A 22,525-nucleotide genomic window follows, 5' to 3' on the forward strand; every position below is an offset into this window, starting at 1 on the left:
TCTGATGAAAAATGTCTATTCTTTTTTCTTTACTCAAACATTTCGTAGAGGTACAATTGTTTTTTGTACCTTGTCCACCGTCCTGTTTTTTTTTTTAAACAATGTTTCTCAGACTGGACTCTGTCTCTGGTAAATGCTTGCTCATTTGGGCGCAGTTAATACAGCTAGTCCCTATATTCGGAGATAGGAACAAGCTCTAGCGATTTGACGGATAATGTCCAAAATGTCAATAACTTTATTAATATATTATCGTCACAGTTTTTTAGATCTTATTTCTTAGTCGATTTGAAAATGTTTTCAACATTTGTAAAAAAAAAGGAATGAACAAAACAAGAAAATCTTAGACAGGAATTCGCAATTCTGAAAATGGACCTGGATTATTATGTGTGATTACAGCATAAATTCCGATTTTATTTATTGATATTTTGCATGTATGCTCTATGTAGTTCTGAAGGTTATGTCTGCATATTATTCTTTGTGGTGTTAATGTATGTGTTATAGGTTGTAAGTTACTACTAGCTGAGGTCCCACTTTAAGAGGACAGTGAGAATACATTTAATTGCCGTATTCCACTGCGTGAACCTAATATAACAATGGTAGTGTTACAAGTAAGCTTGAAACTCGAGGCTCCTCTACATGGCGTAATCACGAGTTTCTCCTCTTCCTTTGTTTTCCCTCGTGTCAAAATTTTTATTAATAGTAGGCTTATAAATAATACAGAAATCTTATCCACGAAACTGCAGCATTGCGTGAAGTTTAATTACTACTGGAGTTTCAGGTAATTCCACTGCGTATAGTCATTACAGTTTCTCACGATGTATTCACTTCGAAACAAGATTAAAAGATGAACAACCGGTATTCCTAACCCACTTACGAAAATGCGTGTAAGGGCAATGGAATAAAACAACAGTAATCCTAGTGTGGTTGTTCGTGTGGACTCAGTTTAGACATCTAGAGGTATGCATGCCAGTAGTTATGAAGTTTAGTCTTCGGCGGGACCCCTGGCCTGTTCGATACCACGGTTTCAGCACGTTGACACACGTCCTTTATTTGAACAAAACGTTGGAGATGTCCCTGAGGAATGATTACTTTTCCACACTGCATGCCCAGTGAAACTGTATCCTATGCCCGTTGATGTAGATACAGGGTGATTCTGTCTCCAGGAAACCCAAATATTCCTCAATAACTTTTTATTTTTTGTATGGTTCACATCTGCACCGTGCGATCACACATCTTCTGGCCCCCTGCTTGTCGAATCAAAATACTTCTGTCTCTAATTTTTTCACCAATTTGTGAATACAGGGTTTCTCGGTACACTTCCTTCACCATTCTTATTCAGAAATGCCCTTTGACATTGTTGAAATGAATCCGTTGGCCAGTATTCACGAACGATAAACACACGCTGTCCAACTGAGTACATGTTTGCGGCTCACTCAATCACTACACTGAGTCAAACGCCTGTGTGTGATTGCTTCTCGATGTCACGGGCACAGTCCACTTCGTTAAGTGGTGTGATGGTTCTGCTTCGATAGACGTAAGCTTCGTCCGTATTAATTTTCATAGGGAGCCATACAAAAATTTTGAAAGTTATTGAGGAATATTTGGGTTTCCTAGTGAGAGACTCACACTGCAGATAGGTTTGGGGATCACCTCTGTGATATGAAGCAGAGTGAAGAGAAGTAAAAGACAAAAAGAAAGAAGGGAAAAAAATCGGTAAAGTAGGTTCATTGTATAGAATTTTACATTAATTCCATAAAAGAATAATAAATTCTTACTCTAATGTTCTGTCTATGACAGGATGGAGATTAGCATAGCGGCAAATCTTGTGAATTGCGTCTGCAGCTATTTTTCGTATTTTCCCACAGACCGTCCAAGTAAATGACAGGCATAAAATTAAAAAATATCCACGGCCTCTTCATTCCAAACCTTCTAGCAGTCATTTTAATCTTCTTACTTTATTTTGTACAGCATGATCTCTGGGGTAACCGATCACAATGGTCGTGAGGTCTGAGGAAGGAAATGCCTTCGCTCACTCGAACACTGGGGTCGTGGATTTGAATCCCACTCCAGGCATGGATATCTGTTTGCGTTTATTCTGTGTTTGTGTTGTACTGTGTGTAGGTAGGGGCCTTGAGACGAAATGTTCTCCCGTCCAAGGAGTCCTATCGACCTTGTATGGGATTAAGAAACTGAAAAACCGGCCAAGGCCCAAAGGGCTGTAGAGCCAGAGAGAGAGAAATAATATTCTCTGCAGTAGATTAAGCACGATTAAATAACACTAGTGGTGAAACCTTCAAGTGCGCCATGGCGCATATTATCCAAACATACTCGTACTTGGAGAGATTGTGTACCTATCGATATGCTCCTTTCTGCTGTGTCTCTCTCAGTTGTAGCGCTGCCGACTTCGGAAGTTCCGGACGGACTTAGGAATTATCCTGTGTAATACTTTACTAAGGCATGCACTGTCTTCGCTCGCTTGGAAACCGGTTCGAATCCCACTCAGGGCATGGATGTTTAGTTTATGTGTGTGCGTTTTTCTGTGTTTATGTGTCTTGCGACGAGCTGATCACCCACCCAGGGAGCCCTACCGAATGTGTAATATCTAGAAAAACCGAAGTGAACGGAGAAGTTCATGGAGGTAGGCCTAGGCACACTGGGGCTCTAGTGCCAAGGAAAAAATATACTTTACTAAAACTTACCAATATATTGCAAGATAAAACATGTAAAATACCTTAAAAAATCTTTGCAGACAGTACTGGCATACCAGGAAGAATAATTTGACAACACATTCCTGAAACCAGAGCAACCGTAATATATACCACAAATTCGTGTTTTTTTCAGAAGTAATGTACAGGATGCGTCAGAAGGAATGGATGGATTTCATGCGACCGTTACACCGCGACGGGGCAGGCGTANGTGGGGGGGGGGGGGGGGGTGGCGACCGTTGGGTCGGCGAAAGAATGCAGTTTCAATTGGTAACATGGAGTGGTCGGGTGCACAGCGTGCGTTCATAGTAAAATCGTTTTTGAAAAATAGAGGGTCTGTTATCGCCACTCAACAGCCTTCCGCACTCATGTCGGCTCGGACGTCGCAGTATTGCTAGTGGGATGGGACTAAGTCCCTTGTACTGTGGCCACTTCTGGCCTGTTGTACCAGCCCCAAATGATAGGTGAGGATGATTGTGGAGCAATTGGTGGAATGAAGATTGTCAGGGGAACCGAAGTACTCGGAGAAAACCCGCCCCAGCGCCACTTTGTCCACCACAAATCCCACTTAACCAGACCCCGAGATCGAACCCGGGCCGCCGCGGTGGGAAGCCAGCGACTAACCGCTTGAGCCATGGCGCGGCCCATTTGAAACTTAATATCCGATTTCGAGATTAGTGATACATGTAGGGATACGGTTCTTTTCATAATGGAACACGATATTTGGGTTGTTTTATTTTTTACAATGTACGGCTTGGATGTCCTCCAATCTCCGTAATACCTTCATTATAATAAAACAATCAAGATATTTTAATTGCTACAACATAAAATATTTATATTGTGGCGTATAGACCCGTTGGTAAGAGCTGACTATAAACAACAGCCATTGCTATGGAGCGCCCGCAGTTTACGCGTGTACGGTGACGTCACACAATAGAAGAGGCGATGCAGGCGGTGTGTACTGTAGGTCCGCTCCGAGGTCATATAACGCGGAATTCCAGGTGAGCAGTCAGTCAGGAGTACAACGGAGTACCAGAAAGAGAATGGAGCGTGTTCTAATGATGTGTGAAGTGGGCAGATTAGCGATAGCGCTAGAATTGATTGTGACTAAGAAAGATTGTAAAAGAAGTTGTTAATAAATCTAATCATCCGATCCAAACCCCGTTATTGTTCGTCACGTTGCCATAAACACGTGACAGTCTTTTTGTAATTGCTTAATGCAAGACGTGCTATGGAAAAATATCCATTCTTAATAAAATCTACCTACCTACAAACCTACCTAAATACCACTCGGCGCTGCAGCCCTGGGTGAACTTTGGTCTCCTCTACAACCAGTCTCCTCTGCTCTCTATTCCTCATTTTCTCTATCCATCCTTTCACCTCTATCTTCTTCAGGACGTTCTCAACATCGTCTAACCATCTCATCTTGGGTTTTCCGTTTCTTCTTTTGGAATATAGCCTTCCTTTTAAGATTCTCTTTGGCACTGCATTGTCTTCGACATGTCCCAACCATCTTATTCTCTGTGACTTGATAAATCTTACTACATCTTCCCCTTTCAGTAATGCGTTTATCTCTTTATTGTCGTAATAAATCGATAATGTGAAGATATCATGGATAACTTTAAATTACATTAGAAAAAGTACGGGGTTTTGGATCGCCGTGGACGTGGTGACTCGTTATTTAAAAAGTTAAAAAAAACTGCAAATTAGAAATTTATATAATTGTTCTCAGTAGAAGTCGTGGTGCGAATGCTGTCACGGTACACAGATGAGAATTGTTGATCCGTGGGATTAAAACTTTTGGATCTAACAATTTGCAGTAAGCAGAAACCTTAGTTAGACATTGCCAAACAATTGTGTTTCAAACACTCTTGAGAAGTTTCCGTGTCATTATGGTAAAACCTCTGGTGGGATATTCGCATGAGCGGACCTGTCGTGTTTGCAGGACTGAACTTTACAAAGCTGGGTTTAAACTCACAACAGACAAAGATTTGCTCCCTTTCAAGCTTGGAGATTACTTTCCAGCATGAGCAAGGCCGTGCTTCTGGCTAAAACACAATGTGCTATAGCATGTCTGTAACCCACGATTTCTCATGTTGGAAGGTGGGCTCGTTACTTGGAAACCAAGGGAACTGCATACATAGCTACGAAGCCAGATAATGAAGGTCTAGGCCAGGGATGCCCAAACTATTAATCCAAGAACTTTTACCCCAATAAAAGGTAAATTTGTCCCTGTGCTTAATTAATTAAGCAGTATGCCATGAAGATTTTTGGGGGAGTGAAGGTTGAAGGTATAGCTCCAACATTCTTGACCTCGGAACTAGATAATTTACTCCCATATTACTCGTATTTTTATCCTCAAAATATTTTGACTTGTATTACGTAAGTTATTCTTTACGAGGTCTGACAACAAACTAAATAAAAATAGTATCAGTAACGCCACACTTTCTTTCTCTCTTTCTCTCTAGAGTTTACTGGCTGCTGTGACCTTCAAAAATATCATGGAAGTTATCTTATTTGCGCTTGCATCCAGACATATCTGCTATGTCTGGAAATATTGCTGCAAATAATTTCCGAAAGACCTCTTAATAATATCGTAAACTGTTTCAAAATGAAATCGTTTGAAGGAAATGTTCAGTTCTGGGAACATGGAGAGTAAAAGGGCGCAAAGTCAGGTGAGAAAGCTACAGTGGCTCTTTCGGCAGTGGCACGTATATTTTTGGTACATCAATGTGATTCTGACCTTTTATTTTCACATTTGCTCCTTTTTCTGGATTGAATACTCTAGATGTTTGTCTTGGAGAATTTGCTTCAACTCTGTTCCAAAATATCAGTATCTTTCAGGATGTGGTTTGTTTCCGTATATTTGGTCATTCGATATCTAAATGCAATGAATCTGTCGTTCCTCTGTTTCGGCTAGCAAAGCTAGTTTCTCCTGTAATGTTGAAAGCACTGCGGTCAACTTTCTCCAAGGCATTTTTTTCTGGCATGGATTGGAAATCGGAACTACCGCAAATCGTAGGATTTAGGGTTCTAACAACAATGGGTTTGAAGAATATTATCTTCTTGAATATAACGTCATGTAGTCCGTTGATTGTCAACCGATGTTTCAATGGAACGTATGGCCCTCATCTTCAGGGCTCAATAAGGCGAGCAGGATACAAGAGTGAGAGCAGGTGGCAAAATGAGTCAGGAAGGATGATGTTCATCTATCCTGTTCGTTACTACAATATGGAATATTTTTGTATTATCTGTTTTACATTAGCCCTTCAAGCACAGTTGTTGTATATGTACTACCAGCTTTAATACCTATCTACTAAAACTGTATTCTCTAAATAGAATGTGTCTGTTTATGACGTATGGTTCTCACAACAAAAGGCGACCGTTTCCCTTAACACCACTAACCGATTTGTTTTCGTAACGGAGACATAATATGTTTCCCGTGAGGTACGAACTGAATTTACATATATTATTTAAGAAAAAAATTCTTCTTCGAAGGGTTAAAATGTTACTATACTATATACTTTGGGTGGGCCGCGCCATAGCTCAAGCGGTTAGTCGCTGGTTTCCCACCGCGGCGGTCCGGGTTCGATCCCGGGTCTGGTCAAGTGGGATTTGTGGTGGAAAAAGTGGCCTCGGGGTAGGTTTTCTCCGAGTACTTCGGTTTCCCCTGCCAATATTCATTCCACCAATTGCTCCACAATCACCCTCACCCATCATCTGGGGCTGGTACAATAGGCCAGAAGTGGCCGCAATACAAGGGACTTAGTCCCACCCCACTAGCAATAAGAAAAAAATATGCTTTGGGTAATCGCGCAGGCGAAATATAAGAATTATAATTAATTGTTATACATTAGTGATATATCAGTCAGTATATCCTCTAGGCTAAGGGCTGGACGGCGGAGTAGTCCGGTTTCGATTCCCAACAAGAGCAAGAGATTTCTCTCTTCTTCATAATGTTCATAACGGCTCTGGAGCCCAGCTAGCCTCCTATCCAATGGATACCGGCGGCTGTTTTCCCGGGGCGTAAAACTGTAGGTGCGTGAAGCTGACCACTCTCTTTTAATACGAGGTTAAGAATGGTAGAACTATAACTCCACTCCCCCGTTCGTCTTCATGATGTGGTGCTTGATCACGGAAAGCCTAGGATAAATTGACCCTACTTATATTATTTCGAACGACTTGTAATTTTCTTTTAGACAGCAATAAATGAAATCTGTGAAATTGTTGCATACATATCGTTTCTGAAAATCTCCGTGTTCATTGACGATCCAAATATTTCTCTGTTTAATATTGGATTAATAAGTAATTATTTTACATCGTAACAAAATCTTTAAACATGGAACTCACAAAGGAGGTTCACACATTGTGTAAATGTCAATATTTTAAAATTAATGGAAATGTTTTTGAAGTTGGTATAGGTAGTAAGTGACTGACATGACAGATAAATACCCAGGTGCGAAGTTCTGTTCCCTTACATAACCTGTGTGCGAAGTTTGGGCATCCCTCTTTATTTAGCATGTAGCCAACGGCAGCATGAAAAGTGATTAAAATATGTTAAATGATTGCAAGCTCTCGCTGTTTCTTGTCTTCTGCGATTTGCCTATGGGATCAGAATGTTCTTCTTCTACTTTCACGGATTAATCCACGGCCTATTCCCACTCAGAATTAATTTTGAAAATGTGACTCTTATACAAAGCCGTGATAGTGCAGTCAGTATATAGCGACTGGCTACGGACTGGCCGACCGATGGGTCGGAGTTCAACTGCCGGTAGGGTCAAGATTTTTCTCTTCTCCACAGCATCCAGACAAGCTCTGCGGGCCACCCAGACTCCTATCCATTGGGAACCGAGGAATATTTCACTGGCGGTAAAGCGGCAGGAGCGCGAAGCTGACCACTCACCTCCACCTGGTACCGAGGTCAAGTTAATGTGGATCTATATATCTACCCCCCCCCCCCCGCACTGGGACAACTTTACTTTTTACCTGTATACACAGTCGGTAGGACTCCTTGGAAGGCGGAACAGCCCAACGCAAACCGCTATATGTACAGGACAACACAAACACAGAAAAATGAAGACATCCTTGCCTCAAATATATATATTATATGCGTCCTCAGGTTGCGGATGGAGAAGACGCCCTCCAATTTTGGATTGAAGCTGTGAATATATTGAATAAGCAGTCGCGGACAGCCGACAAGGGGTGGCCCTCGAGCTTGGGGGTTGGGAGTGGGGCTAACAACTCCTCACCGTAAAAAATCACTATGTTACGAAAATGAACACAAAGCCTCGGACCTGGACTGATTCCTTGGATAAACGACCTAAGCTAATGAAAATGGATATGAGATTTGGCACCTGGAATTCACGAAGTTTGTATAGGGCAGGTTTGCTCACTTAGAGAGATAGGATGGGATGGTATGAATTGGATAGATCTGGCTCAGGATAGGGATCAGTGGAGGACTCTTGTGAACACGGTAATGAACCTTCGGGTTCCATAAAATGCTGGGAAATTCTTGAGTAGCTGCAGATTTGGCTTCTCCTCAAGAAGGGCTCAGCTCCATGAGTAAGTAAGTAAGTAAGTAAGTAAGTATAGATCATTTTTATTTTAAGTTCATCGATAGTAATGGCGGTATGCGTCGAAGTCTTTAGTAAATTTGTCTTATTATAGCCACTTCTTGACTCAAGCGAATTTGATTTACGCTCTTTCTGTTTAACTCGATTGAAGAATATAAATCATTTCTTAATATTCATTCATTCATGAGTAATCTGTCAGACGACAGGTCCACAGCCTCTTCCAAAACAGTTCCTCCACTTAATGCGATNCATTTCTTAATATACGTCGTTTATTTCTCATTTTAACGAGATTACTCTCTCAATAAGAGACAACAAGGTAGAGACTGCCGTTGTTGACAATAGAAGCTATGAATGAACTGTGTGCAGCAGTAGCATAAAATCTTATATAAATCAATCTTTAAAAGAAAAACAACGAAACATGCAGAAAATTTGCCTGAATAAATATCTCTAACCGTCTTAGATAGTTTGGCCAGTGCAAGAAACCTCACATTTTTTCTTGGTTTCTTATATAAAATTAAGCTTTGGATTTACGTGTATTTTATTTACGACATAAATCTAGAAGTGACTAATTATGACAAAGTTTTCAGAAAGCAAATTTATTTTGAATGGATGACGGTTGAATTTCTCGACGCCAGGAGCGATATTTAAGCTAGAACTGGCTCTCTTAGTGACTCATATTGACGTAATACTGACTGGAGGAGGTTCGTAACGAGTTTTCCTTTTATTGCTAGTGGGGTGGACTGAGTCCCTTGTACTGCGGCAACTTCTTGCCTGTGGTACCAGCCCCATATGATAGGTGAGGGTTAATGTGGAACAATTGATGGAATGAAGATTGGCAGGGGAAACCGAAGTACTCGGAGAAAACCTGCCCCAGCGCCACATTGTCCACCACAAATCCCACTTGACCAGACCCCGGGATCGAACCCGGGCCGTCGCGGTGAGAAGCCAGCGACTAACCGCTTTACCTATGGCGCGGCCCTTCGTAACGAGTTAATAAATGTAGTTCACATGTCGAGAAATGCTATAATAGGCTGCGCCTGCAGTGACTGACAAACAGCAACGGAAACATAATGTGTGAGAGTGGGTCGTACGGTAAAAGGGTATAGTGAATGGTAGTGACATATCTCGCAGATCATCAAACAAACTCCGTGATCTTTAGTCCGCAAGAACTATACCGACCGAGCGACCGCTTCTTGTCGACAAAATTAGTGCCAACTTTTGTGGGTACAGAGTGTCGCGTGGTCAGCGCAGCGGATTCCCACGGCCGTCAACCTCGGTTCTCTAGACCTGAGTCTCTATTCTCCATTCAAGTAGCTCCTAAATTATTCTCATGAGGTTGAGTGGACCCCGTTCCAGACCCACTACTTCTCAGAAAATCTGGTAGCGCCAGGAATCGAACCGGGGACCTCTGGATCTGTAGCCAGGAACTCTGACCACTAGATCACAGAGCATCATATGAAGCAAAATATAATGTTTCCAGAACGAACTTGCAATTAAAATAAAAAGAAAACATGACACTTGCGAAGGGGAATAATTGAAAAGAAGCAACATTCCCTATGTGGAGCTTCTGAGATGACAGCTTAATTTAAATGAATAGTAAATTATATCTTTTCTATGTATATACATTGAAAAGCAAATTACATAGTTTGCGGTCACGTAAGGGGTCAATACTAACATTGAATCACTAAAAACGTTGGCTCAGTCGGTAGCTCTTTTGACTTGTGTTCGGGACGTACTTGTTTCGAGCCTTGGCCGTGTCATCCACTATCATGCTTGAGGTTTCTAGTGGATTCCCTCAGATCCTAGAGGCGATTGTCGGGTTGGTACCCTGAATTTGCTCATGATCTCCCTTTGCATATGGTGGCGTATAGACCCGTTGCTAAATGGTAACTCTGTAAACAATGGCCGTTGCTATGTACGCCCTCAACGTACACGCACGCAACAATAGAACAACGGGGTTATGCAACCTGTTTCTAAGTAACGGCTCGATAAACACGTGCCCACAGTAAACACGCCTCCACAATAGAGAGGCTGTGTTTTCTGTGTGGTGCGCGCCGCGACCGTTGCTATGCAGAGGTCTGGTAAACACGCCGGAAAATAGAGGCTGTATTTCCTGCGTTGTCCGTGCATAAGAGTTACCTTCAAGACAATTAGCGTTATAGTTGAGTAGGTTCAGCTGTGGAGTGTTAACCAGCGGGCAACGAAAGAGAAAGAATTTCCGTTGTTAAGATTCGTTACCAGGAAACGTCTAGTAAAGACAATGCAGAAGAATAGCCATTTTTGAGAACTGTTACCAAGTAAAGACTAGTGGAATTAGACTGAGAAGAATTGGTGTTTTGTTATTTGTAGTGTTGAAAACAGCAGTTATATAATAGTTATTTGTAGTTAAGACCATGAAATGATCAATAAATATATTCACCAATCCAAATCCCTTCTATAGTCACTAATACACGCGACAATATTGTTTTCAATACATCACTCATTAATCATCCTATTATTCGACACCATGTAACCTGAGCTCCTGACAGCGTCCTCAAATAAACCAAAAATAAAAATATAACAGAGCTGACTTTTTGGATATGCACTTTTCAGTGCAAATTACTGCTTCGGTTTATTTATATTTTTTCTATGGAATTTGATTCGAACTACAGGGCTTTATCACGTGACTTATTACGTGAGTGCGAAGGTGAAATATAAAAGTTCACTTCAATTTATTAGGCGTGTCAGTGAGTTAGCGTAGACTTGTTCGTTTATTTGACAACATTTCTGCTGACCCCGGCATATTCCATAATGGATGGGGGTACTCAGTGTTACAGAGTGTGGAAACCATATCATTTAACCTACACCTATCATTCAATTTTCAGGCACCATCAACTAGCATGCACTTTGTCACTCGAGTTGAAGATTATCTACATATATCTCCAGTGAAGGGCTGGGTAAAAATATACTGCTCTAGATATCTCTGTACACTTCAATTAATTCAGTGTCCAGTGCATAATAATAAATTTATGATTAATTAGTTAATAAAAAATTACACAGTGTAAAACCATTGCTGGTATATTTTGTGTAGGAGAGTGATGAATACCACCAGTCGTTACAGAGTCGGAGAGGTTTTAGCCCAAAATATTTACATTGCTGTCGCCAGTGTTAGGTGTATAAATTTCGCTTCATTCTCTCATGGAGCTGAGCCCTTCTTGGGAAGCCTCCAATTCTGCGGCTACTCAAGAGCTTCCCAACAATTTAGGAGACTCGAAGGTTCATTACCGTGTTTACAAGAGCCCTCCACTGGTCCCTATCCTAAGCCAGATCGATCCAGTCCGTACCTATCCCTCTAAGATCCATTTTAATATTATCCACCCACCTATGTATTGGTCTTCCCAATAGTCTCTTTCCTTCTGGCTTTCCCACCGATATCCTATATGCATTCCTCTTACCCACAATTCGAGCTACATACCCTGCCTTTCTTATCCTTCTTGACATAATTTTAATTATACTTCGCGAAGGGTACATGTTACGAAGTTCCTCATTATGCAGTACCTTTCAGCCTCCTCTCACTTTCGTCTCTCATCGATCCAAATATTCTCCTCAACACTCTGTTCTCAAACACCCGCAGTCTATGTGCCTCCCTTAATGTCAACGACCAAGTTTTACACCCATACAGAACCATCGGCAAAATTATAATTTTTGTATATTCTAATTTTTATGTTTTTAGACAGCAGATAAGAAGACAAAAGGTTCTGGACTGAATGGTAGCAAGCATTACCCGAGTTCAATCTCCTCTTAATTTCCTCCTGGATCAGGTTTTGATTTGTTATAGTCTTTCCCAAATATCTGAACTGTGCCACATTTTCAAAACATCTGTTTGCTCTCTTTATGTCATGATTTTGCCCTGCATTTTGGTGACGAGACAACAACACTTTTAGTTTTCTCTGTGTTTACTTCTACACCAATCTCATTACTAGGTATATTTCGCTTACACAGAATTTTATAGGCGTATTTCATTCCAGTATATTAATTTCAGTTGTTGGAGTGTTTTGATTACTTGTGGAAAAATTCGATAATTAAACAAAACCGAAAACAATGAAACTATTGTGAATTAAAGGACAACAAACAATTTTTTAAGTGCCGGTACATTTTAAGAGAGGGATTGTATAATACTCGTATTTATTCATTCTAGAAAATGAACTGCAGAAATCTTTCAAAATAAACTCAGGAGGACACAAAGCGACAGAGGATTTCGCAGGGGGGGGAGGAATGAAGGAATGAGATCAAAATTAGAGGGAAGATAAAAATAAATAAACAGATGAATATAAGAAGAAATTAATATAGAGAAGCGACAGACGAAAGAAAAGGAAGCAGAAACAACAAACGAAAGACGTTAAGAAACAACCAAAGTAACATGCGAAGCAATGAATAAGTACGAGTAAATATATATAAAAGGGAAGAAAGAAATTATGAAAGAAAAGGACATAAGCAAATAATAATTATAAAAATAATATGGGAATACAATAGAAAAAATGAATGAAGAAGCAAAGATACAATGAAAAGGAAAAGGGTGGGGAGGAACTATGCAATTCCACGCCACTCCAGCCTCAGGACCCTAGCTGATGATGTACTTGGCCACTCCAGCCTCAGGACCCTAGCTTATGATGTACTTGGCCACTCCAGCCTCAGGACCCTAGCTGATGATGTACTTGGCCACTCCAGCCTCAGGACCCTAGCTGATGATATACTGGTAATTTAAAGAGTGTCAGGCTGCAGGAGATCCAGTGATTTTGAAAGTAACCCAAGTTATAGAAATGGATGCTGTTGCTTTTTAAAAGAAAAACATCATTTTTTGATAAATCAAGACTATACAACACCACTCAGGAGGAAGGATTCTGAGTACGAATAGGGAGATCCAGTAAAACCGAATGCCAAGAGGTAACTGATATATAGGCCTAAAAAGGTTTGAGATTTTCACAGCTATGATTGTTCACTATGTGATCGTCCGGGCAGTGATACAACGCGGACTTTTTGGCTGATACCGACCTTCTGGAATAACGTGCTGTCCCTTGAGGATTGAAGAATCACTTGTGTTACATGGTTAACCAAGAATGGTGTCTATTTCCTAACCTCCTGGCATGATTAGCCAAGACTGATGTCTATTGCCTAACCCCCTGCCATGATTAGCCAAGACTGATGTCTATTGCCTAACCCCTGCCGTGAGTCTAAGTTACTTTCCTTACAGCAACTCATCTTATTGCTCAATCTACGTAGTTCGACCGTGAAGATAGGGGCAGGATGTACCTCCGAAATACCATTATCTACTTACAAAACTACACAGTGTCACAACCCTAGAATATTTTTTGTAAACATTTCATACGCCATTTTAGTGTAAACTTCCCTTAGTTGAATTTACGTATTCCTGTGTATTTTAATACGCAGTTTACTTTTTTCATTGTTGTTTTATTATAAATGCGGATACCGCGTGAAACATATATCTACACTTACGCATGAAGTAAATTCAATTATTTAATGTAAAGTATACATCAATCACAACGTTTTTGTTTTTCAATATTGCCTTTTTTAAATATCACGCTACATGCTTCGGTTTTTCGACCATCATCAGGAGTTTTCTAGATTAAAAAAACATTTTGATTTTTGGGTATAATGTACATTAGTGTTACGCACAACAGGACTCATAACTTATCGATAAAGAATTCAGTTATATTATTCTTATGATTTTATTAGTGTATTAGTGACTGAAGACGGGGGTCGGAATGGTACTTGGATTTATTGACCACTTACAGGTAGTAACTACAATTAATTCTTACACTATTGCTAATTTACACAATTTACAATCACTCCACACTGATCATCTCAGTCTATTTCGACTCCTTTTCACTATCCGTTTCCTGGCAAAGGATCTATAACACACGAACTATAAAACTCTCACTAAATTACACACTCCGAATAGCGACGTACTACAACACATGTAACGTCACACACTAAGTCTTCTAATTCTTCTTTTGGCCACACTGCTGTTCCCTTGGAACTTCGAAACTCAAGGGAAATCCGTCTATTACTCACTCCTCCAGCTTACGACTGCCTGCAAACGATCTTTGTTGTCCCGTATAAACCTTCGGCGCGGACCTACACTAACACGTCACGTGGTGTCTAGCCACTGTTGTGTGACGTAACTGCTTAGGCGGAAGTATGTTTACAGAGCCGTTGCCTAGAAACGGATTGCATAACCCCGCTGTTCTATTGTTGCGAGGGTGTATTAGAAACCTTTAATTCTCCTGCTCAACTGTTTTTCATGGCGCAAATGAGCCACAATATTTTACTCTTCTTACGATTTTAGTAGTGTCTGTATAATTTATGTGTAAGGCTCACCTGATGATGATCGTGTGACCGAGACATTGTGGAACTGATTATATGTTAAAGAAATAAAATTTATGTGACTGTTGTACAGTTAATGATTCATGACATTTACGTACACTGGTTATCGCACTGCAATAAAAATTCTAAAGAGAATATTTGGACTGAAGGCAGAGGAAATGAGAACAGGACGGTGAAGATTGTATAATGAGCAGCTCCAAATTTTGCATTCCTGTTCCGATATCAGGGCGATCAGATTAAAGGGGACGGCTGGGCATGTACCTGGCATGTGGAGGGGATGAAAAATATGTACGAACTATTAGAGTAGTTTGGAAACCTGCAGAGAGACCTAGGCATAGGCAGGAGGATAATATTAGAAGGAATCTGAAAAGGACAGGTTGTTAAGGTGTGGACAGAATTCAACTAGTTTAGCATAGATTTCAGAGGCAGTGATATGTAAATATATTAATAAACCTTCGGGGAATTTCTTAATTAATTAGGCGACTTTCAGCTTGTCCCGTGGATTTCGTTAGTTACAGTGAAAAGAATAAGAACGGGGTTTAAAACTATAATTACAAAAGACAAATACTCTTTGTGCATGTTTTTGTACGTGTCATGACTATAATAAATTGATAGAAGACGTGTCGAAAACATTTTAATATCAAGTATAAAACTAAAGAACTTGTATCGACGTTTTGAATGAGGTTAATTTTTCTTCAGTATATTGATGGAAATGAAAAGAGTTCTGTTCTTCAGGCAAGAGACTTTCAAACATTGTCACTTTATACAAGCTTGAGTAATTTGTCAGGTTTACCAGCTATAGAATCGATATGACGATGTTCTCTTACGGACTTCAGACAGTGACAAGAAAGCCCCACATAGCCACTTAGCAGTAATTGGATATAACACTACTGACAGCTGAATTAAAGCCTTTTAATGGCTCATGTCGCTTTTGGGATTGTTTAAACGTAGCGTGTCGTTTTGTTTGAGGGCTGTTTGGGCACTTGTTCCATTACAACTTCTTAAGTCCTGGTTCGATTTTAATGCTTCCTTATTTCTGGAAAATTTGACTTTCGTATCATATAAGTGTTTACAGATTAGTGCTACCATTCCACCTTCTTTCAGTGTTTGGAGTGTTTCCTTTGTTTTATATTTATTTTTCTCTGACAGGAATGAACACACTGAATGGAAATATTGTGGCATGTAGAACCGTTGCTAGGCGGCGACCGCGAGATAAGGGACTATAGTGTGGCCGTTGATAGCCAGCGATCCACAAACAACAAAAAAGAATTATGTTTTCTGCGCGGTCCGCTAAGCAACAATTGAACAGCAATATAGAGACTGTTTTCTGCACTGTTCGTGCTGAGGTGTGATGAGCAGGACAATTAGTGAGAGATAGGGGAGTGGAGTGAGGTGGTTGCTGACAGTTCGAATCCCCCTCGAAGTATGGAACCACGCAAATCCTATGCTGAAAATTGTGGCAACATTTAATTATTTAAAAAAATGATATCCTTCTTTTTCTTAACATAGTGAATTTTGCAAGTGTTCATTGCAGGATGTTAGTTTTGTTATAACACAACTAAAATTTTGCTGGTGATAGAATTAAATGTAATAGAAATGACAGATTCAAATAGGCCGACAATTAAACTTGTATTATGCCGTTCTTTCCTTTTTCATATAACAGGATTTCGTGTTTGAAAGTTAACAGCAATCTCTAACTACAAATCATGTGTAACTCTGTTAGCAAAATTCTACTGATTACAGACTGTGTTTCTAATTTTCCGGCTCGGTGAATTTATGCGGGAAGGTCTCTTATCGCAGACCAATCTGGTCCGTCCTTGCACTGAGGGACCATACTTTAGCCCTCACAGATAGAAATTCAGAGTAAACGAATCCAATCTCCGAAGCCCCTTTGACCTTATGCATGGGGTAGTTATAAATCCAGTTTTCCGGAATTCAGGGAAGTGTATTAGTTTTTAAATATCTGTATGTAGGATTACACAGTATGGACCACTCTGACATCGCATTATGTTGATCAGAGGCAGTCTTCGCTAACCAATCTGCACATCATTCGCAGTGTATTGAAGTTGCTTAATATGAGAACTTTCTTTCTGAGAAACAGTTGCTTCGAAGAGATCTGATGTTAAAAAGAATGTCTAGAATTTCTTTTACTTATAATTATAAAAAGGTAAAATTATCCCTCTGTAACAGGCTTTGGAGGCCCATAGGTTTGTGAGACGTCTAGGATCTCATGGTTTCTATAGACAATCGGCTCACATATGGTGGTGAGGTCAGCCTCACGCGCCGGCCGCCCACTGCTCCCAGGAAAATTGCTGATACTTGTTTGTATTAGATGCTGAGTCGACCCCAGGGCCATAGTGAAAGGATTGAGTCAATTGAGAAATCCAGTGAATTCGGGGGGATTCAATCTCGCGACCTTCTGGCTTATAGCATAATGTCTCAAATGAAAATTAATAAGAAACACGGGAAAACAGCTCCTCCAAAGAAGTCATAGAACGCATATGCATGCGTTGATAACTGTGATACTCATGATGTTGCGACGAATTTCAAAATTGTTTTATTTTAACACACACAACGAAGCAGAATTTCAGAAAGTACTTTCTTATTATACGCTATGTATTTTGGCTCTATAAATTGCTGATCCAGAGTTTTAGGATTCTGGAAATATTGTCTGCCTTGCTAATCTTGAGGGTAAGGGCAAGTTCAGAATCTGTTTCGATAAACTACGTTGGAATCGTGAGAATTCATTCATTTTCTGTTGGAGTATGAATCTTCTCCATTGTCATAAATACTACATGTTTTGATGAGACTTCTTAATTTCTTGAAGCTTACTAGCTACAGTGTTTTCGGGACATAAATCCATATCTGATAATCAGAGCCATAACCGTATGGCTTAAAATACAGTATGCGTCAAAGAATGCTGTACTTAAACTCGCGCATCTCGAAAGCGCATGTGCGTTGCCGACGGGGCATAGCTCCAGCAGCACGTGTTCCCAGTAGTGAAAGGGAAGTTGTGTTGTGCAATTGTTGGAAATGGGTCTCTCGACGGAGGAAAAGTATTCATGGTTGAGTATTATTTCCGCTCATACGGAAATGGTCGCCGTCGTTTCGGAGGAACATATCACCTTCATATTTAGCATCGAAAAGTAAGTCAAACAAAAAAAAACAGAACTGCTTGCTGACTGCTTCGTGCTTGCTCTAACTTGTCTTGCTCCTCAAACCTGCAAGATGGAGTCTACACGTTTTTTTTTTCTGAAACATCGGTGGAATTTCAACCGAGTACACTGTGTTATAACCCAGAAAACAGAATTCCTCATTGTTTATTAATTCAGTTATAGTTCTATTAAAGATGTTGTCCGTCACCGGGACTATATAACATCGAACTGTATAGTGATTAGCGAGTAACGAACTGGAAAGTTTGCTGAAAGAGGCGGTCGTGGCATAATTTGAGGTGCTATTTAGGCATTTGTCTGAAGGGACTGACATAAATTATACAAAGAAAGTCAGTCAGAATAGACGGTCTTCGGGCCTTGATTTCATCACGGGATCTTTCTAGTACGAAGTATGAGATGAGTTTGTGCCCGTAGCTTCCCCCGCCTTCTCGCCCCACAAATTCTCCTTTTCCACTAAAAACAAAGACTAACCCTCAAATAAATTCCCACTCCTTGTTTATACATCTCGTCGTTACTTTTGTTTTAAATAATAAAAGGTAAAGAGGAACATTACAAACTACGTATTAAATGTAAAGGTGAAGCTGTCCACCATGACGGTGTATGGGGGAGTTGATGTATAGATCCACGTTTCTTGACCTTGGCACTAGCTGGAGGTGAGCGGTCAGCTTCACACCCTGGCCGCTTTACTATCCACTGGATAGGAGGCTGAGTGGACCCCAGAACCGGTCTGGAGGTCTTGGAAAGGAGAAAATTCTTGACTCTACCGGGACTTGAACTCCGACCCCTTGGTTGTCCAGCCCGTGGCTAGTTGCTATGCCGACTATGCTATCCCGACACCATATTACACACTATTACAGATCATTAATAAAACAGCAATTTTTGTGTGAAAACTTGTAGTTAAAATCACACTTGGCTGTTGTGTAACTTTTGTCTCTTTTATTTATATTATTTTGGTTGATCAGTGACAACGTCCAGTCACTGATTGCTGAAGATGTGCTTGATTATACTCCATCATGTTTCGAAACTTATTCAGTTATCGCTTTGTTTTATTATAATTTCAGCTGCTGATGTTGTTAACACCGTCCGTTAACATTTATCTGATATTTAAGTTCTTCACAAAATTATTCACATCGCAGTCCGACCTCTAAAGCAAAATAATTACTTAACTTTATGTCTAATCCGGTCGCCTACAAAGACATTCTTGTGCTAGGGTTCAATTTGGAGTTGAAATTTAATTTAACTGAGGTCACTCACTGCGCGACTGTCGTCTGTTTGGGTCCGGCGTTAGTTGCTTGCTCGTGCTCCATATTGTCGTCACGATGATGGCGTAGCAAGCAGAGATGATGACGGCCGGTACGACGAACAGCGTCACGGCTACGAGCGTCATGTACAGCTGCCACTGCCACTGCTCGGAGAAGTCGATCCAACACTGGAGGCGGCCTGAGGCGAGAGCAAGGCGACTTCAACACTCACAGAGAAGCTACAAGATACAGCTTCCTTATTTAAGCTTTCAAACTCAAATTAAAATTAAATTATTTTTGTTTCTCTACTTGTTCTGGGTGTCAGTTACAGTGGCCACGCGGTCTAAGGCATGAAACATCTTAGCCCTCTCGAACACTGGGATCATGGGCTCGAATCCCACTCGAGGTAGCGGCCTTACGACGCGCTGATCCTCCGTCCAAGGAATCCTACCGAATGTATATAAGATTAAGAAACTGAAAACCTGCCAAGGTCCACAATGGTTGTATAGCCATTACATATAGCTGTAAATAGATAGAAGGATGGATGGATGGCTGGACGGACAGGCAGATAGACAGATAGATCAGCTAGACAGACAGACAGGGAGACAGACTTTTGCTGAGTAATGTATGGTTGTCAGCAATCGAGCAGGATAGAAATCAATTCATGACTAACAAACAAATGAAAATGGAAGTGTGGGAATGTGGACGTACAGAGCTATTTGTCAACTAGTGAAACACTTCAGACTGCTGGGGATTTGATAGTTGAATTGGTGGTATGTGGGTTCTCGAAAATAGCACCAATTAAATCACATACAACTCAATTAAAGATTTTTCATTCCTGTCGATTTTCTCTCCGATATGTAAAGTTTCTTTATGGTGTATTTTAAAACGTTTGAGTAATGGCAACATAATTATATTGGTTTTATATAAATATAGCACCAAAGCATTTTTTAAATTACAATCTTTTTAATTCTAAAGAAACTACAGTTTTAATTAATAGAATACAAATATTACATAAGAGCAAAACGACTCTGTTTAGAAGGAGAGGAGCTTTGTTTTCGCTCTAATCGGAGTTAGTTATTTAACAAAACTGTTGATGGGACGCAAGATGCAAAGGTTTGAGAATCACTGATATAGATAATAATAATCATACATATTGGGTAAAGTAACAAAAGTAATAAGCAAAACATTCATCTCTCACAAAAATCAGTATCAAAATATTTCTTAACCCTTAGTTTATCTCTTCAGGTAGGCCTATATATTCTAACTTAATCACCCAAGACCTGTAGCACTAGAAGGTAAAACTGTCGACATGTATTTTCTGTTACGTCTCCTTCAAAATTAAGCTCTGTCTCAGACAGATTCCATTGCAAATTTTCAGTTGTTCTTATATTTAATTTTTTTTTTCACTGGCTCTACAGCCCCCTTGGGCACTCGCCTTTGATTTTCAATTTCATGATAATTTTACAGGCGGTAGGACTCCTTGTACGCGAGAGACATGTTCGTCGAAAGGCCTCTACCTAAACGTAGGAAAACACAAATACAGAAAAAAACACATACACCTACCAAACATCCATGCCTTGTGTGGGATTCGAAACCACGATCCTGGCTTCCGAGCGAGCGAAGAGATTATATGCTTCAGTCCGCTCGGCTGCCGTGACAGGCCAGTATTTAAATACTACCTCGTAAAAGGTATAGAGGAGCATAGAAGTAAACCTCCACATATTCCATACTTCATTAGCAGACTGAGTGAATGAGACGCATCAGACAAAAGGCGCTTTAATGCCACACCCTGAACACATTTAACCTATTGAAGTGGAGATAGAATGTTCATCAAGACTTTTCCTGGGCTTTATCATAAAGAGAACAATATCAGAGATCCTGCAGGGGTTAGATCTTCGACTCTGCTTCTCTTGTCGCTTTATTCAGATGTAATAAAAGCTAATATTTTATATAAAAGGAACAAGAAAAGTGGAAAAGTTTCCTGTAACACGAGTAGCTGGAGCTAGCGCAGATCGCTGAGAGATAGTTAGACAAAAATATATTTTTTCCTGATACAGACATTACGACTCACCATCAACTAGTGCCGAGTTCAAGAAAATGTGGATCTATACATATAGTCCCCCATACGCCTTCATAGCATAGTGCTTAATTAGTTAAGCACAGGAACAACTTTCCCTTCTTACAGACCATTACATTACTTTTTATATACGTGGTAGTTATATTCTGGGATATGGTAACATATGGTTTGCAGGTTATTACAATTATTTTGGATGAACTCTGAAGATGGAGGCAGAATTTTGTTTAGAAATCTTTTTGTAACTACCTGTACTTACCAGAATGCCGCGCGTCACAAAAGCAATACGTGCCTTAAACCTGTAGCTTCGCGAAAATCTCAAATCTCACACATTAATTTATATTCTTATAAAATTTAAATTATATTGTTTGTAGTTTATGCAATCCTGACATATACGCATAAACACACCATTTTGTGTTAATTTTATATATTTTTTACTAAAATCGAATTCGCAATATTCCATCTCTTCCGAGAACAGAGCCAATGAATCCCCCATTCAGACGGCAGACCGCACAACTTCCTGCAGTCACCGAGCTGTATTTTTTTTTCCGTGTTTCAAACAATCAAACTAGCTATTTTACTATAGTCTGTCGAATAGAGAGGTAATTTGAAATTAACCCAATTAATTTTTTCCGATATTGGCTCTTATATAGCCCACTCCTTCAGTTCTGAACGCCGTCCGCCCTACGATCAAAATGCAATAATGAACATCCAGATTTTCTAGGAACCTGTCCCTCTGATCTCTTTCAAAGTTTGTCAGCCTGTGCTGAGGCTAATCTGCATCCTCCCACATGGAAGGATGTGTCACGTAACGACTTTTTAACATTTTCCAGTGCACAGTTTTACCGAGAGCTACGAGATGACAGAGCAAAATTGCTTCAAGCGGTAACACGTCTAACTTGCATTCCTAAGCTGCACTATTCGAATTGCTGCCCTGACACCTATTAACCTGACTGAAAATTTTCGTGATTGTTCTCAATTCTCCAGACAAGGGCTCAGGTAGTGCCTCAAATTAGGCCACGATCGCTTTCGTCCACGTCATTTTCAATTCAGAATTAATTAATTGTCCTACATTTCAACACCTTGTGTTCTACACTACGAACAGCTTCGTTAAACGTTCCTTAAATGCATAAAAGATTTTCGTGATGAAACCACAAAAGAACTGTTGTCATTGAATAAAAGAGTTCAAATTCTAGGGTATAGGCTCTCACAGCGGTGGTTATAAAGAATTTTATCTTCTGGATTATGGTGTTGCCTAGCCTGCTGAGAGTTACCAGCTGTTTCGGTTGACTGCAGAACACCACACGACGTTATATCCCACAAGATACAACTCTTTATTCTTCAGCTAGTTTTATATGTAGCTTCTTATTTA

General features: G+C 40.2%; 1 protein-coding gene across 1 annotated transcript in view; it reads right to left on the reverse strand.

Moving 5' to 3' along the window:
* The window catches only part of LOC111874293 (cardioacceleratory peptide receptor-like), a 309,517-nt gene that overhangs the window by 59,166 nt on the left and 227,826 nt on the right, over positions 1 to 22,525 (reverse strand). Inside the window, exon 6 of the mRNA XM_033755399.1 lies at positions 19,090 to 19,275. Coding sequence (XP_033611290.1) covers positions 19,090 to 19,275 — 186 coding nt within the window. The remainder of the gene's footprint in view (positions 1 to 19,089; positions 19,276 to 22,525) is intronic.

Source organism: Cryptotermes secundus, unplaced genomic scaffold (assembly GCF_002891405.2).
Source record: "Cryptotermes secundus unplaced genomic scaffold, Csec_1.0 scaffold2013, whole genome shotgun sequence".
In the NCBI taxonomy this organism is placed as follows: Eukaryota; Metazoa; Arthropoda; class Insecta; order Blattodea; family Kalotermitidae; genus Cryptotermes; species Cryptotermes secundus.